Source organism: Ciconia boyciana, chromosome 22, assembly GCF_034638445.1.
Source record: "Ciconia boyciana chromosome 22, ASM3463844v1, whole genome shotgun sequence".
Taxonomy (NCBI): Eukaryota; Metazoa; Chordata; class Aves; order Ciconiiformes; family Ciconiidae; genus Ciconia; species Ciconia boyciana.
In genome coordinates, this window is record NC_132955.1 from 4,007,361 (window position 1) to 4,019,450 (window position 12,090).

A 12,090-nucleotide genomic window follows, 5' to 3' on the forward strand; every position below is an offset into this window, starting at 1 on the left:
GCATCCTGCTTGCTGGAAAGGCGGCTCAAGGCCGTCGCCTGCACCCACTTTCGGCAGAGACAGGGGTCTGTCTCATCTCGTCTCAGAGCACAGACCACGAGACCCGTGTCCCAGCCCGGCTCCTCCGTGGGCTTCCCACGGGATCTTCATTCATGACGCAGGGATCCCACGAGCGATGCCATTGCTTGCCCCGGGAGCTCTGAGCCATCACCAAGGGCTCGCAGATGACCCCATTCCCAAATAATCTGGCAACAACTTCCATTGCTCGAGGTCCCGACGTCCCCAGGGCCCCATCACAGCAGAGACGGCTCCATCCCGCCGAGAGCCACCATGGACTCACCCTCAGCCAAGCCTCAGGCCTGGGTGCAATCCTGATGCCCTGGTAGCATCAGACCCCCTTCGCCTCCCACCACCGGCTTCTGACAACCCAAATCCCAGGCAGGTGACACCTCCCACCACCAGATCACCCTGAAAAGCGACTCTTACTGTCTTTGCGGTAGTAGAGGATCTCAAGCTTGCACTCCTCGGAGCCGAGCAGGGCCTGGGTGAGCTGCGCGATGGAGCTCTTGGTGGTGTCGGGGCCAGTGAGGAAGTCACAGGTGCAGGGTCGCTGCATCACCTCCACACGGGAATAGCCGAACATCTCGCAGAAGCCGTCGTTGCAGTAGATGATGGTGCAGTTCTCCATCTGGGCGTTGGCGATGAGGAACTTGCGGTCTGCAGGGAGGCAGGAGAGCATGAGGCTTAGTGGGGTGGTGGGGACCCACAGGGACGGGGGACAGCCTAGGTGGGTGGGGGGTGCTTGAGCTTTTGGATGCCACCCGCCATGGGCCTTGTGCAGGGATGGGCTCCCTGGGGACACCGGTGACAGGTCTGAGGGGAGGATGGCTGGCACCAGCTCACACCGCCCCGGTGCTGCCCTGCTTTTCAGAGCGCGAAAATTCCCCCAATTTCATGTGAATCCGTGACCGTGGGGACAGGGGGACCCAAAGGCGGGGTGCCCGGTAAAGGCGGTTTTTGCTGGGGTGGGCCAACCCACGCAGCCTCGACATGTCACCGCTCACATGTGGGGACTGGCTGCTGTCTACGACGTGGGCAATCTGTCCCCGACCGGCACTGCAGGCAGAGGGAAGGGCTGCAGTGTCTGTCCCTCCCCAGGAGCTTATCAGGGACCAGAGTTATCTCGGAGACTTCCCACCCTTGCTCAGATTTGACTGAAGTCAGGCAAGGGGCGAGAGGAAGAATGAGTGTGCGGCTTGGCTTCGTGGGAAGCCGGGTGAAACCCGTCACACTAATGATTCTCCTAACGTTTTATAGGATAATTGTGCCTTCGGGCTGAAGCTGATATCCAGACCCCGCTGGGCTGCATGGCCCCTCTGCTCAAGAGGCAAAGGGCTCAGGTGGAGGAAAGGGGAAACTGAGGCAGGGAGTGGTGCTGCTCCATCCCCTCCTGGTGCTGCAGCCACCTGGGCTGGGCTGGGGCTGGACTCGCTGTTGTGCCAGGGTGTGTGGCAGTGCTGCCCAGCCCATGTCGTCCAGCCCAGATGGAGCTGCTTCCATCCTTATCCTGGGGGAGATCCAGCCTAGAGCTTTGATTTGGTTTGATTTTTGTTTTTTTCAAGGAGATCGGGGGGTGCTGGGCTGGGGAGGACCCTCTCTGGGACCAGTGTGCTGGGATGTGACAAGGGACTGTGGATGCTGATGTGGCAGATGCTGTGCCCCCCCCAGCAGCATCTCCTTCAGTGTTTGGCATCGGCTCCGGGCTGGAGCCGGAGGCAGGTCAGAGCAGAGGGTCCGTTTGGAGGCTGCATCCCAGCCCAGACCCCAATTAATCTCCTGGATTACCCAGGAATGGCATCTGCAGCCTGCGCACTCCAGAGCCCCGCTGCGCTCCAGCCTCACGGGGAATTTCACCCAAATGCTGGCAAAACCTCCGCACGGCTGCAGCACCCAGTGCCGGGACCCGGTGGGGTGGGTGGACCCCTCCCCAGTACATCGGGGTTCTCCCTAATGTCACCTGCAGAGTCCCAGCTCTGGAGGATGCCTCCCAGTAAAACCAGTGCCCTCAGGGATGCACCGAGGTCTCCTGCTTCATCCCACCCTGTGACAGCCCTTGGTGGCCCTTTGCGAGGGACTCCCACCCTGGCGCCTTTCCCTCTCCCACGCAGGGCTGACCCTGGTGCCGGCGCTGCAAACAGCACAAACCACCACGGACAAATGTTTCCCAGCTCCCTCTTCCCGATCCTTCTCTATCCCAATTGCTATGCCAGCTGGAAGGCGGCACAAGGAGGGGACCTTCCCCCACAGCCCCGCTCCTGGGGGCTGCGATGAACACAGCCCCCAGGACCTTCCCCCACCTGCGATGAACGTTTCCCCATCCAGTGCCAGCTCCGCGGGCTGGATCCAGGCTGGATCCAGGCTGGGTTGGCGCAGGACAGGATTTACGGGGCTGGCAGGGCGCCGGAGCAAGCTGTGCTGAGCGCAGGGGATGTGACCAAGGCCAGGATGGGAAGGAGCTGCAGAGCCAGGTCTCCCTGGGGGTATTTTCACCCCGGATTTTCTACCCTGCCCTCCCCTACAGATTTGCCCTTGCCCCCACGGTACCGGGGCTCTGCACCAGCCCTGGGAGGGAAGCGTTGGGCCTCTCCAGCTCCAGCGGGGACTCACCGGGTGCAGCTGCACCCATGGGAGCTGCAGGGGGGGGTGGGGGTGAAGGCACCCACCAGCAGGGGAGGATGCGCTGCCAGTGACAGCGATGTGACGGGGATGGAGGGGGCTGGTTTGGTGTCTCCCAACACCTGTCACACCACGAAGCTGCCGCAGGGGAGCACGGGGAGATGTTTCGGCAGAGCCAAGCTGGTGCCCGACATGGCTTGTGTGCAGGCAGAGTGCAGGCAGGGAGCGGGCAGGGACGAGGGGGCCTGGCTGCCGGCCTGCTGGCATGCTTCGCCGCGTGCCCCCGCTGCTCCCCAGCTGCCGCTTCCCAGCAGGGACTGATAGGAACCAGGGACAGTTTTTCTCGCTTTCCGTCCCCAGGGTCACGTCACTCACTGCCAGGGCAGGCAGCGCAGATCCGGCAGGGATGGCAGTGCCAGGAACGTTTGCCCACCCAGCAAACTCGGACACCGGAGAAAAACCACAGCGAGCCGGGGCGGTGAGGGGTGCACAGCCCTAGCACCCCACGGCAGACCCCACGAGACCCCCCACGGGGGGACCCCAGCCCCCCGCTCCCCTCGCCTCGTCCTCGGCTGCGTAAGGGGGACCCAGCCCCATCGGGGTGCCCAGACAGCGGAGCCCCCGCCACCTCCTCCCCACGGCCCCCACCCAGCCGCACGCAAACCCCAGCGCTCCCCGATGCGCACGAACTCTTCGCTATATTTGACACGAAAACCAGCCCAAAAATTCATATAAAGGGATTACTCCGAGCAACAGCAAATGGCAACATTTCACCAGGGACGGCTGCCTCCGAGCAGCGCGGAGTTGAAGGCAAACAGGCAGCGAGCCCGTCTGCGCGGGCGTACGCCCCGCTCCCCCAGCCCGGCCAGCCGGAACCCCCTCCCCGCCGCCCCGGGGACCCCCTCCCAGCCCGGGGACTGCGGGGGGCTGCGGTGTCTCCAGCCCCCGGGGGACCACCGGGCTGGGACCGCTCGTCCCCCTTGTGTCGCCCTGTCTATAAATACCGGCGGGGACACTGCCTGGCTGTCGCCCACCCCTCTCCCCCCGCCCCGGGAGGTCACAGAGGCGCCTTCATTTCCCCGGGGACACCCTGCGGGTGGCCCCGCTCTGCCCTCCCGCCTGTCCCCCCCCCCTCCCCCGCTCCCCGCTGTGCCCCGAAGTTGGGGGGCCGCCCGCAGCCCCGGGGGGAGCGGGAGCGGGGCCGGGGGTGCGGTACTCACTTTGCCCTTCAAATTTGCGGATGATGGTGTCCAGGTAGGTGTTTTGGGGGGCCACATGGCCCCGGCGTACCGGCATCGCTCCGCCGCCCTGCGCGCCCCGGGAGCGGCGGAACTTCCCGCGGGGGCGGCGGGGAGCGCGGCCCGGCCCCGGAGCGGCTCGGTACGGCCCGGCACGGCGCGGCCCCGCTCCGCCTCACCCCAGGGCTGGCCGAGCTCTGGAGCCCAGCCGGCCCGGGGCTCCCATGCTCCCGGTGGCCGGAAGGGGGAACCCCTCCGCCCGCCCTGCCGCGCCCGGCGCCGGGCGGGGGCGGCCGGGGAGGATGAGGATGGGGGCGGGGGGGTGGGGGGGGGGAAGGAGGGGACGACCTGCTTGAGAGGGGGAGAAAATAATAGAATAAAATAATAAGAGTAGAAATCCCCAAAGTGCTTAGTCACCGCTGCCCCGGCCCGCCGGAGGCTCCGGGGGAGCTGTCAGCAGCAACAGCGGCCGGGCGGGGAGCTGGCACCCCCCGGCACCCCCCGGATCTCCCCGGCACCCCCCGGCATCCCGCGGCACCGACACCCGCACGGCACCGCCTGGCACCGGCCCCGCAGACTGGGGGTGCTCCGGGGCGGAGCGCGGGGGGGAGGGAGCAGGTGGGTGCTGGGGGTGCTGGAGGTGGGGTCCTTGGGGTGCTGGGGCAAGAGGTGATGGGGGGAATGGAGGTGGGGTCCTTGGGGTGCTGGGGCAGGGGGTGATGGGGGTGCTGGAGGTGGGGTCCTTGGGGTGCTGGGGCAGGAGCTGATGGGGGGAATGGAGGTGGGGTCCTTGGGGTGCTGGGGCAGGGGTGATGGGGGTGCTGGAGGTGGGGTCCTTGGGGTGCTGGGGCAGGAGGTGATGGGGGAATGGAGGTGTGGTCCTTGGGGTGCTGGGGCAGGAGGTGATGGGGGAATGGAGGTGTGGTCCTTGGGGTGCTGGGGCAGGGGGTGATGGGGGAATGGAGGTGGGGTCCTTGGGGTGCTGGGGCAGGAGGTGATGGGCGGAATGGAGGTGGGGTCCTTGGGGTGCTGGGGCAGGGCGTGATGGGTGCTGGAGGTGGCGTCCTTGGGGTGCTGGGGCAGGGGTGATGGGTGCTGGAGGTGGGGTCCTTGGGGTGCTGGGGCAGTGGGTGATGGGGGGAATGGAGGTGGGGTCCTTGGGGTGCTGGGGCAGTGGGTGATGGGGGGAATGGAGACGGTGTCCTTGGGGTGCTGGGGCAGGGGGTGATGGGTGCTGGAGGCGGTGTCCTTGGGGTGCTGGGGCAGGGGGTGATCGGTGCTGGAGTTGGGGTCCTTGGGGTGCTGGGGCAGGGGGTGCGGGAGGATTGGGGTGTTGGGACAGGAGGATGTGCTGGGGATGGGGGGTGTTGGTGGGAGTGCGAGTGAAGGGTGCTATGGGCGCTGGAGAAGGAGGTAGTGAAGGAAGGGGTGCTGGGGTGCTGGACAGGGGTGCTGGAGGAGGAGGTGTTGGGGGGTGCTGGGAGCTGGGGGTGGGGATGGTGAAGGAGGGTGGTGATGGGGTGCAGGGGTGGTGGAGGAGGGGGTGATGGAGGCGCTGGAGTGCCGGGGGTGGCAGAGGAGGGGTGCCGGGGTGCGGGGGTGGTAGGTGGAGGGGTTGTGCAGGTGGTGCTAAGGTGCAGGAGGTGGGGGGGTGCAAGGGGAGGAGATGCAGAGGTGCAGAGACAGACGAGGGGGTGTCGGTGGGTGCAGGTGTTGGGGGGGGTGTCTGTGGGTGCAAGGGTGCAGAAGCAGAGGAGAGGGTGCTGAGGGGTGCAGGGTGCGGAGGAGAGGGTGCAGGGGTGCTGCAGGGGAGAGGGTGCCAGTAGGCGCAGGGGGGCAGAGTAGGGGGTGCCGGGGGGTGCAGGGGAGGAAGGTGGAGTGCAGGGGGACGGAAGAGGGGTGCGGGGCCGGGGTGCTGGGGGGTGCCAGGGAGGAGGCCCGGGGGTGCGGGGGGTGCTGGGTGCCGCGGGCCGGGCGGGGCCCCGCGCCCGGCGCTGTCCACTCGCGGCGGTGCTGAAGGGCCGGGCGGGGCGGGGGGGGCTGGCTGCTTGTATGGGGGGGCTTGGCATGGGGGAGCCCGGCCTGGCACGGGGCTCTGCGGGCACGGAGGGTCCCTGGGAGACATGGAGGGTCCAGGGGGTCCTGGGAGCTCTGGGGGACACGGAGGGTCCAGGGGGTCCCGGGGTTCTGGGGCCACAGAAGGTCCCATGGGCTCTGGAGGGCACAGGGGTCCCACTGGGTACCCAAGTCTCAGTGGGACATAGGGGTCCTGCGGCGATGCTGCCCTGCTAGAGCAGATGTTCAGACCTAGCCCCAAGTTCAGCTCTTCTCCTGCCCACCTCTCCGTGCCCCTCAGGGGTGAAGGCCAAGGGGACCAGCTCCCTTTCCTTCCTGAGAAATCCCCTCTGGCCGGCCCTCTCCTCCCAGGCCCATTGCTAAGGACAGTGTCCACTGAGGGGCTTTCTATTGTTATTTTGTTATGCACGATTTTTCAGGCATGAAATTGGTCTAAGAGGATTATGGTCCATTATCATCAGCAGGAGTGTTTTGCTGGGATTTTCAATTAATATTCCAGTGCACCTCAGCAATACACATGGGGACCAGGCCATGCCCATGGGCCACTCGACCCCCGGTGTTGCCTGCCAGAGTTGCCTCCTGTCCCTGGGCCAGCAATGAAAGTGGGTGAGCAAAGGCAGGTGCCCTTTCAGGCCCATTTCAGAGCCCTGGTGCTGCTTTTATCTCTGTCTCTCATAGAAGTCAACCTTCCCCAGCGGAGAAAAACTTGTTCTATTGTTGAAGAGGGTGAAAAACCCATTATCTCCCCCCATCCACTCTGCACACTGCCTCTGCCGTGATTTACTGCGAGTTGTGGAGGATGTTTTGCTCTATATTACACAGATGCAGCTTAATAGCATGGGGGAGGGAGAGGGACATGGAGTCCAGGCTCCTGACTTCTCTGTTTTCTTGTTGATATACTGGGTGACTCGAGGGAGACAGCTCTGTGCCGCAATTTCCTCGCTAGAAAATAGGGACGCTGGTCACTTGGCCTTGTGAAACTGCTCTGAGATTCCTGGATGACCAGTTCTGCAAGGGAAAGCAAACTATTATTACTACAGCTAATATGATCATAATTATGATTATTAATCACCAGGCAGTCAGGATTTAAGGTTGGCCTTCTGCCCTCTTCTCATCCCATAAATCAGTCCGGGATGGTCATGGACACATCACGTGGACACGGATGTGTCAGATGATAAGGGCACGTGCCAGCTCACAGCCCTCCCTGGAGGGGAGCGGATCCGCAGAGTGGAGCGCAGGGGCATCAGCGGGGCTTTGGGCATGGGGCAGGGCCCAGCCCCAGCCTCCCCAGCTCCTCTGCCAGGGCTGGGTGTGTGGAGTGACCCCAGGAGGGCTTGTCCTGCTCTGGGCATGGCAGTAGGGCCACTTTGATCCCCCTTTCTCTGGCCAGAGAGTCTCATCCCATCACGTGGCTGATGGAAGAGCCTCTCTTACCAACCCTCTTCCCATACTGCCCTCACAGATGGAGTTGTGTCATGTCATTCCCTTTCAGGTTATTATTGACTAAGCTCCAGGAGCCTCCCAGTGCCCCTATGGCTCTCCCAATCCCCCCACAGCTCTCCCAGTCCCTCCAGTGCATCCCCACAGAGCCGGGTCATCCACGAGGCTGCCGGTTCATGCCCTGCCTCCCTGCCCTCCTTGGAGCACTTTATGCCCAGACTTCTTTCAATTCCCTGGGTCTTAAGCATATGCTTGCAGTTAATCCTGTGCTTACATTTTATCCCAAATAGGAAGAATTGGGGTCTCTGCGCAAATTCTCCTGCTGTTCAAGGCAGCTGAAGGGCTCCCTCTAATTCAACTGAGCAGTAATCCTCTCTCTGCCTGCCCTGCTGTCCTCCTCCTCCTCCCTCACTCAGTTCTTTCCTCTCCTCCTCCTCTTCCTTGAGTGTTTTTGGGGTTTTGCTCCTTTCCTCTTCTTTCCTTCCTTCCCACACCCCAGGGAATCAGTGGGAAACCACCCGATCTCCAGGGCAAGGGAGACCTCAGTGCTTCCCAAGGGTGTCCTTCCCCTCCCTGCTCCTGCAGCACAAGTGCATAAGGAGCTGCCTGGGAGTGCAGGGAATTATAATCTGTGCAGCGAATTATAATCTGTGCAGGAAAGTATCACCCACCGGGCAAGGGGCTGCCCCGGGCAGGCACAGGCATGTCGGGTGAGGGGGTACAGCTGTGAAATGGGGTGTGGATTTGGGGTGGGAGGTGTGGGATGGAGGGGACAGGCGCCCGCTCGAATCCCAGCACGGCAGCTGCCGGCTGACGCTTGCCGGGAGGAATGTTTGCCAACTGAGAGACGGCGTTTCTCCACATTTCTGTAATTAGAGCCGCACTGCAAACACAGCCGGCAAGGGAGAGATGGGGCTCTCGTGGTCCCCAAAGCTGCTTGCAGCCACCAGGGCTGTCCCCAGACACGCTTGGGTGTCCCCGCTCCCTGGCACTGTTCATGCCCCTGCTTTGCCCTTCACTTTTGGAAGATGCTCCAGGGATGTGACAGGGGAGGGCGGAATTGGGGCTGTAAATGGATTTTGCAGGGGGAAGGATGCTCCTTGTCCTGGCTCCCTCCTCCGCCCCACCACTCCAAATCCTGATGTATTTTTCCAGGCTTTCACCACTGCGCTGTTTCTTTGCTAAGTATAAAAAAAAAAAAACCCTACCCAAAACAAACAACGGTTAAATGTGCAGACAAAATTAACCCTCATCAGCCTGGGCTTTCCGCCACGCCATCCCAGGGGAGGCCCAATGGGAGGCTGCAAACCTGGGAAGGACTCGGTGACATTAAACCAAGTCACGGATGTTGTTTCCCGACAAGAGCCACTTCCCACTTGGAAGTGACAGGAAAAGCCACAGGGACTTGGCTCCAGGATGTGGCATGCTTGGTTCACGGCAGCCACACCGGCATCCTGCCTGTCCTCGCCGCACAGCGGGGGAAACTGAGGCACGGGGCAGGCTCGTGACTCACCCGCAGTCCTTGGGGCTGGGAGGATGGATGGGCCGAGCAGGCGGCTGCAATAACTCACGGCGACGCTGCAGGGAAGGCCGAGGAAGGGCAGGATGTGGCCGCAGGAGCAGGGTGCTGGCAGCGGCTGCAGCGGGTCTGTTTGGCTGGAAACCCTGCCGGGAATGGGGGGAGAGGAGCCGAGTGCCAAGGGCTTGGCCACATGCTCCCCCCCGTTGTCGTTTGGGGCTGCAGCGCTTTCAGGCTGCGGTAATTCTCTCCCCACCACCTGCGAGGCCTCGGCGGGGACGGTGTCAGCTCGAGGGGGAGCCCCAAGGGGTGGGGACAGTCCCCACCAGCATGAGGACACAGGCAGAGCCTGCTTTCTGGTCCTGCTGCCGAGGCACCCTGAAGAAGCGGGGCGGGGGGGGGATGCTGCCCATGCAGGGTGGGGGCTCTGTGGGGCTGGGGAGGGGATCAGCCCAGCTCGCACCCCTGGGTGCATCCCCCAGTAAGGGTGGGACCCAGCTGGGTGCCTGGTGCAACGTGTCCATAGGTGATGGTGGCACCACCCGGGTGTCTGATGCTTGATGGAGGATGGAGGGGACATCGGGAGGGTGGGGGTGTCATTTGGGCTGGACCTGGCCCCTGTCCCTCTTGGTAGGGAATTGTAGCTAAGCCATGTGGCTGGGGAGAGTCTGAGCTTGCTCGGGGAGATGACTTTGGGGTCCCGCACTTGCCCCTCACCCCCAAAATTCACCTTTACCCCGCCCCAGCCCTGCTCAAGCAGCAGGGGAGGAAGGATGGTGCCAGCCAGGGCTCGCAGGGGCTGAAGCCACGGGCAGGGAGCTGGCGGGGATGGGGAGTCCCCGGTCCCTACCACGGCTCACCCCATCCCTGCGACACTTCTGCTGGCCCCCGGGACCCCCGCTGCCTCCCCCATCTCCCCCGCCCGGGGTGGCCCCCGCTGGTGGCCCCTGGCTGCTGCCAAGCTGTGGCTGCATAGTTCCAGGCGCTCCTTGTCCCCGGGGAAGGGGAATGCGAGGAACGCGGCCCCGTGCACCCTGCCTGCTCCTGCCCGGCCACCCGCCGGCTAAGAATAGACCCGGCTTGGCTGGGCCCCGCCAGCGCCGAGGGGCCGCGGGGTGTGGGAACCCCCCCAGCCGATAATGAACGCAAAAAAAATGGAAAATGGGTTTCTGCGGTGCCCAAAGGGTCCCCGAGCCGGCAAAGGGAACCCAAGGTGTTTCTTGCTTTAAATTCACGTGATTTTAAAGCAAATCTCTGCAGGAGCCTCGTGCACAGGCAGGGTGGTGCAGGGCAAGCCTGAGGCACCCGCTGCTTACTGAGCTCCCCTTCACGGAGTTACATGAATTGAGGGGGAACCTCCTCTTTTTTTCTGCTCTTTTCCTTTTTTTTTTTTTCTTTTTTTTTTTCCTCCTTAGGGAGTAATTTCGCTAAGCCTCCTAATTTCAGCAGAAAGCATGATGCAGGAGCCAGAAGGCAGCAAAATCTCTCCAGATGTTATCGCAACGGGGAAGGGAAATCATCCTCGTTTTGAAGGTAGCTTGTAAAACATTGCTGCCGGCTTGGCAGAGCCCTCAGGGCACCAGCAGGCCTTCACTGCCCTTGGAAGCTTCACCTGATATCCCACACTCCCTCCCGGTCCCCACCCGGCCCAGCAGCTCCATTTAAGCTCAAGGTGGGACCTTCAGTCTTGCCCTGAGCTGGGCTGGGCATAACCTTGTGTCCAGCCCCATCTCCTGGGTGGAACCTTGGACCCGTGTTGAAGGCAACCTGGTGTCCAGCCCTGTCTTCTGGGTGGACTGTGAGCTTGGGTTGTCTATCTATCTCTGAGCAGGAGGCCACAGCTCAGTGCACCCATCACTCACCCTTGTAGCAGTGTCCATTCCAGGACAGAGTCAGCTCCTATGTGGATTCTCTAATGTCTAAGTAGGGCTGAGCTTGTGTTGCAGTTCCTGAGTAAAAGTGTTCAGTGTGGCTTTTTCCCCCCCCCCCTCCTCCAGAAAGCCATTTTAATGAAACTCATAGGATCTTGATGATTTTGGAGACCTCTTTTCCTCCACTAATGGGGCAGAAAGGAGCCAGGGGGCTCAAAATTACCGGCGAAGTGCTGAGCTGGATAGAGCACACCTGCACCAGCCTGCTTTCCCAGGCTGAAAATACACTTGGCTTCAAACCCAGCTCTCACTGTGCCAGGTCTCTGCTTCGCGAGCATCGCGCTGCCGGGGAGGGGGGAGAGGAGGGTGCCCCGCGTGCCGGGATATAAAGCAGACGCATCAGGACATGGCCATGGGAAGAACATGGGGCGTGCGCAGGCGTCCAGGGCGGCTGCTCCTCGGGTCTGGGGATCACGGCAGAAAGACGAGCGGTCAGGGTTTCACCTTCCCGTGGGCGTGCTGTGCTTGCAGGAGGATTGAAAGCAAACAAAAACCCAAGCGGGCAGACACCTGCTTTCTGCTCCCCTCCCAGGTGCCATGAGCCTCTCCTGGGCCTCAGTTTCCCCATGTAAGACATGACCGAGGGCAGAGGCCGTCAGGTGGGAGGGGGAAGGCTGGATCATCCCAGATCCCCTCATTTCCCCTGCTGCTCCGGGTTGCAGCAGATCGCAGCTCTTTAAGGCTGCAATAATCCCCAGCCTGGGATTAGTTTTGCACCTAATCACTGCAGAACAAATACGAAGTTTTATTTACAGAAGCAGAAGAAAGACGGGCGGAAAAAAAGCCTCAAGCATGGCTGATCCCAAGATAATCAGGAGCTGGAGGACAGGAGGTGATCGCTGACCTCGGAGCCCCTCTGGCTCTTATGTAAATGTATGTCATTCCCATGCTGGTACCACAGCAGCCGTGAGCTCCAGCCCTGTCCCAGCTTGGGCTTGGTGACCCCCCAAGCCTTTGAACAGTTCAGACCTGGACTCTGGGGATTTCTGTCCCTGATTCAGCTCCTTCCTTAGGCACATGGTCCATGGTGAACCCATGAGCTGTCAGCTGTGATGGGAGCTACAGTTTAGGGGAGGATGGGGATGCTGCAAGGGGATGCTGAGCTTTCATGATGGTGATGGGGGAGGTTGGGTGCTGCAGGTGTGTTACCCCAAAGCCAGGCTGGTCCCCAGGGGTTTGTAGTTGCACTGGCTTGGGGTGGCAGCTCTCC

At 62.4% G+C, this 12,090-nt stretch overlaps 1 protein-coding gene across 1 annotated transcript in view; it reads right to left on the minus strand.

Annotated features, from left to right (window-relative positions):
- KCNH6 (potassium voltage-gated channel subfamily H member 6) overlaps positions 1-3,988 on the minus strand; it is a 32,780-nt gene extending 28,792 nt beyond the window's left edge. Inside the window, exons 1-2 of the mRNA XM_072885543.1 lie at positions 3,897-3,988; positions 487-717 (exon numbers count right to left, since the gene is read on the minus strand). Of these exons, the coding sequence (XP_072741644.1) occupies positions 487-717; positions 3,897-3,972 (307 nt within the window). The 5' untranslated portion in view covers positions 3,973-3,988. The remainder of the gene's footprint in view (positions 1-486; positions 718-3,896) is intronic.
- Positions 3,989-12,090: the final 8,102 nt, after the last annotated feature.